This window comes from Octodon degus, unplaced genomic scaffold, assembly GCF_000260255.1.
Source record: "Octodon degus isolate 3935 unplaced genomic scaffold, OctDeg1.0 scaffold00129, whole genome shotgun sequence".
In the NCBI taxonomy this organism is placed as follows: domain Eukaryota; kingdom Metazoa; phylum Chordata; class Mammalia; order Rodentia; family Octodontidae; genus Octodon; species Octodon degus.
Genome location: NW_004524705.1, coordinates 238,017 through 251,628, shown reverse-complemented (window position 1 = coordinate 251,628; position 13,612 = coordinate 238,017). Strand labels below are relative to the sequence as shown.

At 43.9% G+C, this 13,612-nt stretch overlaps 2 protein-coding genes and 1 pseudogene across 2 annotated transcripts in view; 1 reads left to right on the top strand and 2 right to left on the bottom strand.

The window, feature by feature from the left end:
- LOC105743497 (olfactory receptor 2T27-like) overlaps nt 1–1,325 on the bottom strand; it is an 11,277-nt gene extending 9,952 nt beyond the window's left edge. Inside the window, exon 1 of the mRNA XM_012516833.1 lies at nt 1,308–1,325. Coding sequence (XP_012372287.1) covers nt 1,308–1,325 — 18 coding nt within the window. The remainder of the gene's footprint in view (nt 1–1,307) is intronic.
- A 2,673-nt stretch (nt 1,326–3,998) lies between these two features.
- Nucleotides 3,999–4,955, bottom strand: LOC101569792 (olfactory receptor 2T1-like). Its single transcript, XM_004640946.1, has one exon. It carries the CDS (start codon nt 4,953–4,955, stop codon nt 3,999–4,001), a length of 957 nt encoding a protein of 318 aa, XP_004641003.1.
- A 4,568-nt stretch (nt 4,956–9,523) lies between these two features.
- The window catches only part of LOC101569395, a 26,557-nt pseudogene continuing 22,468 nt past the window's right edge, over nt 9,524–13,612 (top strand).

The following is a 13,612-nucleotide window of genomic DNA, read 5'->3' as shown; positions in this document are numbered from 1 at the left end:
TTTTTTTTTCAACAATGTTTTCCTACACGCTCCATACTTTATACAGAAATGTAATTTTCCATACAGAAGAGACAGTTCAGTCCTTTTAGAATACTTGGGAAAATTTTTAAAGAGCTTTGCTACAGTAGAAAATGTTTCTGGAGAGAAGGTGTTCCCCAGGTGGAGATCTGTCTCCAGGCCATCCAGAGCCTGCCAAGGAGCCCCTCTCCCAGAATGGCCAATGAGCACAGCACCTTGGAAGAAATGGAAGGGGAAGTTCAGCTTAAGAAGAGCAAAAGCTGAAGAAATGTGGACAAAGAGCCTGTGAAGGAAGATGTAGAAAAAGCTAAGAAGAGGTGAGGCCGCTCTCCAGCTGAGAAGCTGTCACCAAGTCCCCCCAAACTGACAAAACAGAGGAAGGCCATCATTGATACTGTGATCCACTACAAGGATAGTTCAGGGCGGCAGCTCAGTGATGCCTTCATTCAGGTACCTTCCAGGAAAGAGTTCCCAGGATACTATGACTTAGTTAGGAAGCCAGCGGATTAAAAAAAAAAAGGATATAATTCATAATCGTAAGTACCAGAGCCTGGGTGACCCGGAGAAAGATGTCATGCTGTCATGCTTCTGTGTCACAATGCTCAGACTTTCAACATGGAGGGATCCCAGATCTATGAAGACTCCATTGTCTTGCAGTCGGTGTTTTAGAGTGTGTGGCAGAAAACTGCCAAAGAGGAAGAAAGTGAGGAGGAAAGGAGCGAGGAGGAGGATGATGAGGAGTCTGAGTCTGAGACAAAATCTGCTAAGGTGAAAACCCAGCTCAACAAGAAAAGGCCAGGACAAAGGGAAAGGCAAGGAAAGGGCAAACTGAGGGAAAACAAAGCCAGTGGTGAGTGATTTCCACAGCAACGAAGAGCAGGATGAAAGTGACCAGTCAGAAGCAAGAGGGACTCATGGGGATAGTATATTGCTACGGCTGGTCTATATGTATTAGCCTGATCAAATACTGCGTAAGTACTCTGAATGGATCACAGATTTGTGCACATGATGCACTACATTCTGGCCTCTTAGTTGGACCTATTCAAATTTTAATTTTTGAATATTATTTTGAAATATTTAATTTAATTTTAAATTAATTAATATTTAATTTTCTTGTTTTTAGTTTATTTTTCTTTTTATATTAATTTTATTGAGAAAGGAATAACATTGAGACAGTTTCAAAACAGCTTAGTAGGACAGTTACAATAATTAATACATTGCATATTGTTGTCTGAATATTGTTTAATTTTAATTTTTGTTTTATGATTTATACTGTTTCTTTTACTTACAATCTCCTTATAAGACATGGTATGATATTTTCTTCTAGTATTAGAAACTTTAAAAAGTATATTGTCATTTTCCATTGACTTTATATTAGTTCTTCCTTGTCTGTTACACACACACACACATACACACACACACACACACACATTTATGAAAAGATATGTATATAACCTGACATAAGATTGATACTGTTTTGTGGAAATCTTCAAAGACCTTTTAAATAGGTTCATCCAATATTGTATTTTACATGGTCCTGCATGACTACCAGTTTTTAGGGCTCTTTATTCTTTACCCAGGACCGCACAGCTACTTCTCTTGTCTTCTGGATTATGGTCTTTGTTATTTTCTATATGCTACATCTGGAGGGATTAGAATATTTTGAGTTTGTATAATAGGAAAATATTTTATTTTTAGTTCTCAAAGGTTTGTTTGCTTACTACAGAATTCAAAAAGGACAGGTCTTTTTAAAATTTTTTTCAGTCCTTTGAATAAACAAGTCTAGTTTCTTACCCACTTACTCTTTTTTTCCTAACGTGTAATAAAATGTTATTTAATTTTGTTCTTCCATAGCTAGTATTTGTTTTCTATGTACATGCTTTAATGATTTTTTTCTTTACAATTAGTTTTGGACAATTTCAGTTTTGTGTATCTTGGTATGATTTTATTCATATTTCTTGTGCAAAAGGTTCATTTTTCTTGGTAATGTGGTGTTATAATTTTAACTAAATTCAGAAGTTTTGAATCTATAAATATTTAGTGCCTAATCCCTTCTACTTTGAGAATTCTAATTATAAATATAGGTTTCTTGATTTAGGCACAGAGAGAACTACTATATGACTGATCTTTAAACTCTTCTTCATGTTTATTTTACACGGTTTTCATTGTAATAGTCATTTAAATTTGTAAATAATTTTTACATTGTGCAATCTATTATCAATCTCATGTTATGTATTCATTTCAGAAATATTTTTCTAAAATTCACTCTGCCTATATCTTATATCTTTCACATTTCAATATTTATCATACTTTTTGATTTGTTATATAATTATTAATCTTCAGTAAGGTTAATAATTGGAAAAAATAAAGTAAATATATGTTAAAAAAGTTAATAAAAGTAAATGAGGGAAAAGAAAAACAAAGTGTAGCAGGATTGTGCTGCTACAATGTTGAATATAGTTCGATTTCTAAATATCTGTGTAAAAAATGTGTAATTGTTTTTTAAAATTTTGTAGGGATTTAGATTTTAGAACATCCATGGTTGTTGGAAAATAGCAGGTTCATTTTATGTCTAAGGTATGTGACATGCAAGTGGACAGTGATGTTCAGCTTAACCATCTCCGTTATACAATAATAATATCAGTGAGCTTCTCTTCTGGACATTTAACAACTAAAGTTTGCAGACCAAAAATTAGACAGATTGATGGGCTAAAAAGGTAGCCAACACTTTGTCCCTAGCCCTTCACAGTCAGTGAGGACTCAGGACATAAGGGAACCTCTGCTGTGACATCTGCTCATTTATTTTAGATCAGCGACCGTGCCCAGCATCTGCATTGACATGCCTGTTCCACACACGGACACCTGTTGTGCTTCCCACTTGGGGGGTTCTGTGCTGCATCTTCCTATCCCCTGCTTTTTAAAAAATATTTAATTTTTTTATTTGGTACAGGGTGTCACTATGCAGTTTAGATTTGCAGTGCTCCTCCTGTCTCAGCCGTCCCAGCTTTCCCAGCACCACAACACCCACTTTCAGGCCCACATGGCCGGCAGCACAGCATGCAGTACTGGAGACAAACGCAGGTGCTTGGGTTTTCCAGGCAGGCGCTAAGCCTGCCAAACTGTCTCCCAGCTCCTTTGGACCTGCCTTTTCTCAAGCTGCACATTTTGGGGGCCTTCCTGAGCATCCCAGATAAGCAGCCCCCACGCACCCCAGCATCGCAGTGTGCCTGTATTTCTTGTGTTACATCACGCACAGGTCATATCCTGAGCCTTATTTTTAGCATTTTCTTAAAGTACAAGTTCAACATATTTTAGGTGTACAAAAATTTTGAGCTTGTTTGATTATGTATAATTGAGCCCTGGGTGTGTGATAAGTGTGCACAAGAAGAAACAAAGCAGCAGCACCCAGAGCCTGTCCACACACATGCCCAGCAACAGATCTCCCGAGAGCATGAGTTCGTCTTGCTGGATCTGTGCTTCATAGACATTACTTCTGTGGCTTCCCTAGCACGAGATGGTGTTTGTAGGAGGAGCACAAGGGGTGCGGGTCGTGGTGGAACATCTACTCTGATGGCATGAGTATGTCACCGTGCATTCATCCCTTTCACGAAGAGCACAGAGACCAGTCACAACTCTTCTGAGAGGCTCTCAGGAAGATAGCATTCCCATCTCTTTAGATCGTGAGTGGGATATGTACACCAGTGGGATAAATCCCGTCTTGCCTCCTGCAACCCTTGATACTGTCCATGATATTTGAAGTTTTGAAGACTTCTTATACCTACGAGAGGCAGAAGTCCTGGACAAATATTTCTCTGTGTTTCTGGAAGCCACTGAGTATTTATTTTGAACACACATGAACAAGGTAGGAAGAAGGAAAGATTGAAGAGAGGAAAGAAGGAATCGATACAGTGTCTTACAGTGTGACGTGGGTACCCTGGCTCAGTGTTCCTGTCCCCACACCCATGAGGTGAAGTCAATCCTCACAAGGCCTCGCCAGGCCCTCTCTGGGAAGACCCCATCCTCCCCAGGGCCCTCCTCAGCGCCCCAGCCACGTCCTTGTTTCTCAGGCTATAGATGAGCGGGTTCAGCATGGGTGTGAGGATGGTGTAGAAGGCGGAGAAGACCATGTCCTGGGACGGTGTGTGGTAGGAGGGTGGCAGCATGTAGGTGTATATGGCGGCCCCATAGAACAGGGTCACCACGAGCATGTGCGATGAGCAGGTGGCAAACGCCTTCCTTCTCCCCTCCACGGAGCGCATGTGGTGGACGGTGGTCAGGATGCGGGCATAGGAAGTGATCACCACAGAGAAGGGCACAAGTAGCATCAGCACACAGCACACGTACATCACTGTCTCAAACAGGGCTGTGTCCGCGCAGGCCAAGCTCAACACAGCGGGCACCTCACAGAAGAAATGGTGGATCTCCCGGGAGCTACAGAAGGGAAAGCTCATGGTGATGGGCGTGAGGAGGAAGCCGTCCAGAGAGCCCCCGAGCCAGGAGCCTGCCACTATCAGCCAGCACACCCGGCGGCTCATGAGGACGGGGTACCTCAGGGGGTGGCAGATGGCCACGTAGCGGTCATAGGCCATGAGACCCAGTAGGAAGAACTCGGCCCCCACGAGGGTGAGGTAGAGGAAGTGCTGAGCTGTGCACCCCACAAAAGAGATGGTTCTCTGGCCCAGCAGATAGTCTACCAACGTCTTGGGCACAATGGTGGAGATGTACAGCATGTCGATTAAGGAAAGGTGGCTGAGGAGGAAGTACATGGGGGTGTGGAGGCGCGAATCAGTGTGGATGAGGAAGATCATCATCCCATTAGCTACCAGTGCCGTGAGGAAGATGGTGGAGATGGTGGCAAAGAGCAGACCTGAGGTGTCCTGTCTGGTGAACAGCCCCAGGAGGGTGAAGTCCCTAGAGGACGTGTTGTGCCCTTCCATTGGCCCTCCAGTGGCCCTGACGCAGCCTCCAGTCTTCCCAAGTTTAGTGGTAGGTGGTGTCCCTGGGAAATAAAACGACAACGCACAAATCAGTTGTTGAGCATAGAAATTCTAAAAGGTGAAAGAAAACACTGAAAAATATTTTGTATTCTGCTATGTAACAATTTATCTCGGACTGCTAATCTTTATGCATTTTAAGTAAAACTGATGATCAATACTCAAAAGATTGTTGGTCATTTGGGCAGGATGCTAGGTATTGTTGGTCATTTGGGCAGGATGCTAGGTGTTACTGTACTATCTCAATATTCCCAACAGCAGCCACACCATGTCATAGGTGTGTGTATGTCTGTGAACATATTACTGTAGGTAGATTTAAAGTGATGCCATTGTTTAAATGCACCATTGTTATGGGAAGAATAAACACAACCCTTCAAACATCTTGGAAAGCCAGGTGTGTTGGTGCACGCCTGTAATCCCAGCACTTGGGGGGCTGAGGCAGGAGGATGGTCGCAGGTTAGAGACCAGCCTGGGCTATAAAGTGAGCTGAAATGAACTGTATAGCAAGACCCTATCTTTAAAAGTAAAAACAACAACAACAACAAAACCCAGAACAGACAAACAGACAAGCATCTCTGATCCTGGTGTCTTGTTGGTGTCCGCCGCTCAGCTGCTGGGGAGCAGTGTGTGTGCCGGCGCAGCCTTCGGGTCCGCCTGTTCACGAGGGCACACTTCCTGCCCGTGCATCCAGACGGTGAGGGGTGACATGTGCTGGGCCACACACACTACTCTGGCAAGGTCAGACACGAAGGAATCATCCAGTAAAGAAGACATTAGTATTCAAAACTGTTTTTTGTTGAGTTTTAAGAGAAGATTTAATTTCAGGGTCACGGGGAATTATCTTTCATATCATGACTGGCATAATCACTAACAATCAGGTTTTGCAACGAGGACGCAGAGCAGACAGTGGGCTATCGGCCACCTATTGTTTTTGGGAACTGGAACTATGTTTGTAGTATTTATTAAGAAAAGCTCAAATGATATAATATAGGTCTGATATAATTTTAGGTTGTGATAAAGAAGAAAAATGCACATTATATGAAAGTCAAGATTGATTTCTTATGTTTTAAGGCTAAATATATACAAGCTATTTTACCAAACTGTGAGCTAAGTTTCCCAAGATAATTTAGTGCTCTCCTAAATATTTTAAAGTTGTGAGTGCCTGAGTCACTTTCACAGAGAAAATAACTGTTGAAAACAGCAGTGAGGCGTTGCTAAGAGCTTGCTTTGCACCTATGCTGTGCTGAGTGGTGCTGGGTGTCTGGTGGCTTTTGGTCCCCACAATAAAGCAGGAAGCAGCAAACTGCAAACCACTCCCTTCACAGTGCTGACCTGGGCACGGCGTGTTGGGGCGAGGCTGCTAGAGGGGCAGTATCTGGACCTGCAGTAGCAGCTCATCCGGTTCTACCCACGCCCAGGACAATAGCTACACCTTGACTGCACTTAACAAATAAAATATGCCAAACATGCAAATGTCTTTTTTTTTTTTTTTGGTGGAACTGGGGATTGAACTCAGGTCCTTGTATTTGCCAGGGAAGCGCTTATTCCACTAAGCCATCTCCCCAGCCCCCCATGCAAATGTCTTGAACCTCTACTGTGTGTAACCATTGCTTTAAGTAATGAAAAATATTCATAATTGAGAAATCACAAAGCTTATTATAATCTACACTGCTGTTTTTAATAGCGGTAAACAGTATTTACTGCTTTATTTCATTCTGTTAATTTCGGAATCTTTGGTGCCAGATTTTGTAAATTTTCTTAACACTATGTATAATTTTGCCTCATTTTCTGTGTCATGTGCATTATTATTCTTATTCTTATTCTTATTATTTGTAATGTTGAGAATCAAGTCAAGACCTGGTGTGTGGCAGGCACGCGTTCTCTTAGACCGTGCCTTAGAAAGAGAACACTGTGCACCTTGGGGAGCAGCCGGCACTCCAGTCCCATTTCTGTTGCTTCCACCTGCCTGCATTTTGGGCTTAGTGCTCCTAATCCTGCCCCAAGACCTCAGAGATAAGTGAGAGCGCACTGTTGTAGAGTTGCATACTTTTCTAGGCTCTCAGTCTAAACGCACACCTAAGTGTTTTTACAATTTGAAACATATGTTAAAATAAAACAAATTTCATAAGAAAATTATAAGAGAACAATAGTAGTTGCTACATTGTGTATCATTATCTCCAAAGTAGCATAAGACTTAGACATAAAAGAGTGTAAGAGGCAGACATGAAAGATTCTCTCTCACAAAAAGGAAACAAACAAATAACAGCACAAAACTTTCTTTTTAGAAAACAAATGGAAAACAGTGGTATAAATGAAAAAAATTAGCACATGTATTAAAATACTTTTGAAGCAGAGAGACCAATCTAGGGGATTATCTGGACTCCCAACCTCCTACATTTCTGCCCCCATTTTGCGCCTTATTTGCACATGTGTTTTGTAATCTCACACTGTCCCACCTTCTCCAGCTAGTGAATGGAAGAATGCTCACGTTTTCAGCTTACCATCCTTGCTCTTGCTCACAAAAGGCCCGACTTGCCAGGCACAGGCTTTCCTCATCATGAAAGCCAAATCTAAATAAACTATCTGGTTCAGAATAATGAGACATCTACCTGAGAGACAGCATAGCAGCCACTGGCATGTCATGACAAGCAGCACGTATTCAGAAAGGAGGGCCGCAAGGAAAGCCAACATCTTGGCCCTAGCCTTCCAAGGTCAATTAAGACTGAGGAGATATGAGACCTTGTACTGTAACATCATGTAACTCTGTAGTGTCCCAAATTTTCTGATCAAGGAGATTATGGGGTTGAAGAGGAAAGTGATCGATGATATAAAGTGTGCCTAAGGAGAGTCACATGGAGAGAAAACATTCTCTCAGGCTTTCAAAGAGAGCAAATAGCCCAAGCAATGGCCGTGACTCATCCACATGGCTGGCACTGAGAAAGGTTCTACCACCTGAGGTACAGGATCTCAGGATAAATCCTGAGGGGATTTCACTGACCTTATCAGACCCAAAAGCTACAACTCTTGTTGCATAGGTCCTGCTTTACCTTGGTCTTAACCATCCAGCAGAAAAATATGAAAATGAAGTACAAGAAATAAAGCCATGTTGTTATGTTGAGCTGTAGGGGACTCAGGTTAACAATTTCTAACACTGCCAGTCAAGTGGAAGACCCTGTACTATTATGGACTACTGGACTATTTTGGAATATTTTACTGAGTTCACACACCTATAATATTAAATGTGGAACTAAACAAAAAAAGGGGATACAGATGAATGACAATTTTGTATCTGTGTATTCCAAATGGTTAGGATAGATATATAGCTACATTCTCTTAATTCAAGGAATAGAGGGATTTGTTCTAATAGTGTTTGTAAATAGGACATTATGTCTGCATCTTGTACAACAAATAACCACTAGGAAGGCTGTATGCAAAGTGCTAATTATTGGAACTGTCCTACCAATTTGATTTGAAACTGTCTCATTGCTATTTATTTCTTAATAAAATTATGGAAAAAAAAGACTAATGAGACAGAACTATACATTTTTTCTGGGCCCAGATTTCACTCTGCTGTGGTGCGGCATGAAGTACGCGCTGAGAATGATGTAGAGTGTGCCTAAGGAGAGTCACATGATGTCCTGGAACGATGCTGCTCCTTTACACAGGCGTTTTTTCCCACAGTGGTAGAGTAGACGTACAGGAGGACAAAGCATGGGGTCAGGTGAACTTAGCTCTTCTCCTGCTTAATTGACACTAACCCATTCTGTGACCACGAATTCACTCAAATCCCCCAAGTCTGAGTCTCTGTTTATATTATGTTGAGGTAATAAATCACAAAAAACTGCTTTAAGGATCAAATAAAAATTTGGAGTTATAGGTGAAAATATTTTATACAATACAAATCCAAATGCCATTGTTATAGACATATGTGCAAGTTTTCATCACTATTAGTTAGTGTAAGAATTACTGGTCTCACTTTTAAACACTTGATATATTCCAATAAATCTGCATTTGAGTGGAAAATACCTTTTGATGCTCACCTCCGTAAAGCCCAGGAATCCCAGAATATTTCAGCAGTTCGAGTCTGACTCTTTTTCCTCAAGTATTTCTTGACTTGAAGCAAATGACAGTATAAATTCTGAGGGAGAAATATATGAGTTGCATATAAAGTTGCATAAAATCTACAAGCCTTTCAGGGGCATAAACATATTTGGCTTCCATACTGTGCATGGGAAACAAAAGTTATTAGATGGCATTGGCATGACTATTAATTAAAATTGTCTTTCAGGCTTAACTAAGTTACTTTTCGTTAGATGATGCCACACCCCAGCGGAAAGCAGAGCGTGCGTCCCAGGCAGACGCAAGCGCACGCCCCTCCTGTGCTCACTGGCGCAAGCCTGTGCAGTGCGCACGCTGCCTCGTTCCTTCTCCCACGTGGCTACAGTAGGAAGGCAGACGGAATCCCTGATCGGGTCTATGACCGTCACGACATCTATCACTTACATGCAGTGATGACCAGCTCTACCTTTATTTTGAAGCCGCTAGGTTACCACTGGTCAGGCCTCTGCCAAGTGGAAGAGCGTGCTCCGTATTCCTCTGTCACCACCGCCCTGTTGCAGGAGCTTCGGGGCTGCCTGCGCCAGGTCTGCTCTTGCTATCTTGCTGAGCTTTGTCAGTCTCTCCAAAGCAGTTTTGTCTCCTTTTGACATTCCACTCTTCACTATGTGAAGACACCTGCTGCTTCCCTTCATTCCTGTGTTTGCTGGGCTTTGCTTCCCAACTATCATGTATCTTCCTTAACGAGCTTCTAAAAATGCTCCAGTTTCAAGATTTGCATGGGATGATTTTTGCAATCTCTCTTGAAAACAGAGATTTCAGTGGGTATGGGTTGCCAGGGCCATGGGCTTTCTGGTGCAGGACATACTGGAATATTTTTGCGTGTGCATCAGATTGTTACTTCATCTCATTGTATACACATTAAAACTTATTTTCACATGAAAGGTTTTCAAACCAGCTCAATATAAAGAAGTTGTACAATGTTCAAAATAAATATAAAGATATATATTACCAAGTCTTGTCTGTGTTTCTAACTCTTTCTTAACATTTAATAATTAGAATTGTTAAAGTTAAAGTGAAACATGAAGCATAAGAATTAGACACCAAAATATTAATGTACTGAGACAATTTGGGAGTGATGTAGAGCCTCCCTGTGTGGCGCAGCGCGGAGCTCTGCCCCAGGGCACAGCCACGGGAAGGGTCCTGCTGAGGGGACCTGCTCTTTCTGCTGTGGCCATCCTGTGCCTTGGGGTGTGGGCATGGAAAGGTGCCTCGGAGCCTGAGAGTGCACCTGAGGAGGGCAGGGTCACGTGGGAGGTCCAGTTGCCCCTGGGACAGGGAGACAAAGAGCCTGGGTGTGATGGGCCTGGGAGAGCTGCCTTAGTAAGGTCCTGGACTCTAGAGCCAGCGTCTGCGGCTCTCTGGTCATCCATGTGCTCGTGTGGAATAGGACAAGAACATAAGGACCACGTGCCACACGGATAATACGAGGCAGCTTGTGGTCTGGACTTCAGAAACTGGAGCTAAGAGGACAGTCCCCGTGAAGCCTTTCTGTGTCTCCTAGATCGTACCATCCTGAACCTGTGCAGTTCATAAGGCTGAGGCTGGCCTAAAATTAAAAAAAATAAAAGGAATACAGGATTTACCAAACTTATACACACAAGTATGGTAGGGAGAAGGTGATTTGTGCTGCTGTGTTCAACTGTGCCCTCCCAGGGATCTGCTGGATGCACTCCAGATTACTGAACACACAATCTGCTTCTCAACACACCTGGCATCTGGGCTGGGGTGTGGCACAGTCTCCTCCACTGAACTTGAGCCTGAGCTGTGCAGCCCAGGTGCTGCAGACAGTCCTGCCTCGGGTTCCTTAGATGTGGCTTCTGCGGAGAGAGGACAAGAGATGGGGGGGAGAGGGAAGGGAAGGGCATGAGGAGGGGACTGCTGTGAGCGATGTGTGCGCACCAGCTCCTTACAGCGAGGGTCGCTCTATGTACTGCAGACGTGGACTAAGTCTAACATTTTAAAAAAGAATAAGTTCAGTCTGACCGCTCAGTGATGGGAAAGTCAGTTAAGTCCGCACAGAGCATTTAAAGATAATACTGTGAGGAATCAGCCTGGGGCTGCACTGGTGCAGCGCCTGCACTTCCCGTAGACCTGGGTTGGACAGGACAGCACCAGTTCTGGGTGATCACTGACATGCTTACGTTTCACCAAAGTTTTACACTGTTTGGACAAAACCTCAGCCTACTCGTGCATCAGTTTAAATTTCATAAGACACAGATAATTTACTCATTTTTGTATCACCTCTTACTTTTCCAATTTCTTCTCATGCATGTGGTCTACATGCTTGTTATTAAAATCATGCCGCACCCACACCTTCCTGGACCACAGGGATGTGAACACTCACCACCACATCCCGAGTCATCCAGTGCCCATGGTCACTCTAAACTGTGTCCCAGCTAAGGGAGAACCTGCCACCTACCTGGAGCCCACTCCTGCAGGCAGCTGGGGAGGAGTGTGCATCATCCAAAGCTGGTGACAGCTAGCAGTCACTTTGTAGGGCAAAAACTTACCAGAAATCTGCAAGAACTTCATGCAGAATTAACAGACTTAAAAAGTGTTGGTGCCATGTTTTTAGAGGGAAAATTGTGTATTAGTGAGCACAATTTCTCCATTTCTTACTAGAAAGGACACGAAGCAATTCCTGGGATCTGGGACAGGACAGCATTCCGGATGTGGCCCATCTGCAGGCAGCAGGCACTCCACAGGTGCAGGTGCACAGGTGGTTAACTTGCATTCATGGTCCTGACATGACTGAAGTAGAGGCCAGAGATAGTCCTGGCCTCCGACGACAGGGCTGGCCCAGAGCGAGCCTGGCCTGGCCCCCGATGACAGGGCTGGCACAGAGCGAGCCTGGCCTGGCCCCCGATGACAGGGCTGGCACAGAGCGAGCCTGGCCTGGCCCCCGATGACAGGGCTGGCACAGAGCGAGCCTGGCCAGCTATTTTGGGCCAGTGTGGTAATATGCCTGTGAAGATGGAGGTGACATTAGAACAAGCAAAACATGGACCCTGCTAATCCCTGAGACCTCATGCCTCACAGGACCGATCACACGAGTTCTCCAGACTCACAGGGGTGTAAGATAATGCTGGCTTCATCTTTCCAGTGTAATATCTGGCAAAGAAAGGAGAGATAGTGGTAAAATGGTGCAAAAGCAGAAAGCCCAGACCATTAAAGGCTGCTGAATGCCTGTGGATCCTGTGCACGTAGGGTCCCTGGCACGGCAGGGAGTGCTAGAGTTGAGGAGGCAGGCGTTTAAATGGTTTCCTGAGGAGGCAGGGACCCGAAGGAGCGGGCCTGACCCTCACCTCTCAGGGGACCTCGATGACACAGGTGGTGGTCACAGTAGTTAGAAGCGCTGTGCTGTGGGGATAGCCGTGAGCTGCTCAGTCACACGGGCTTTGAAAGAAGTCCCTGGCTGCTGGGCTCAAGGAGCTGCGGCTCTGATTTCCAGGGGGCTTCAGCGGCCACCTGGCTCCAGCAGCTCTTCCGCACAGAGCGGTGGAGGATAGATGTGAAAGCTATTTAAAAATTGACAACAAAACCCGAAGTGAACGTTTACTGCTGGAAACACCCCAAATTCATTGAGAAACATGAACCTACACATTCAAGAAGTATAATAAACTACATTCACACCACAGTAAAGTTATTGAAAATCAGGGTTGGAAACCTGAGGCTTTGTGAGAGGAGAGACCTCACCACGCGCCACACGAGAGAGAAGCCAGCGTGAGCATTTCACCCATAGCAAACCTCGGAGGCAGAGGCAGGGAGACACAGCAAGTATGTTCAAGATATAAAAACAATTTACACCTTGCCAAACAGTATTGCTGCACTGTAAACATGAGAGGCAAATAAACGGGCACAGGTAGGGACAGCATAGATGGTTAATGACTAGTAGGACTTGCATCATCCATTTTCATTTTTCTTTTGTAATATGTGTTTTTAGGGTTACAAATTTCTCTATGTTCTTGGCATAAGCTGAAACTTCCGTCTCTTTATCTCGAGCTATATTATCTATATGGATGATATCTACGCATATCACTTATATCTATATCTCGACATTCATATATGTATGATAGATGATAGATAGGCATACATGTATGTGCTAAACCTGCCATCTAACACTTACCTTTGATTAGAGACCAGTGTTTTCAGTGTCTGGCAAGCGGTGAGCTCCTCTGTGCTTGCCTTCCTGCCTGGACAGGGCTCCGAGGGCGGTGGTGCACGGTCCCACAGGCAGCCTCGCAGTTGCCTTCTGTGCTTTCATACACATCACCTGATATCTCCTTACAAGTTGGCAAGGCATGGTTGGCAGCTGGCATTAGTGATGCCTGGATTTACAGGGTACTTCCACATGCCCTCTCCTTTTAAAAATTCCTCTCTGATGACTTGTTAACTGTGAAGCTTCTCGGACATCTGGTACCACTGTCTCTGGAAGTTGCTTGGTTCTCTCCCCTGACACATGTGTGTCTCCACTTCCAGGT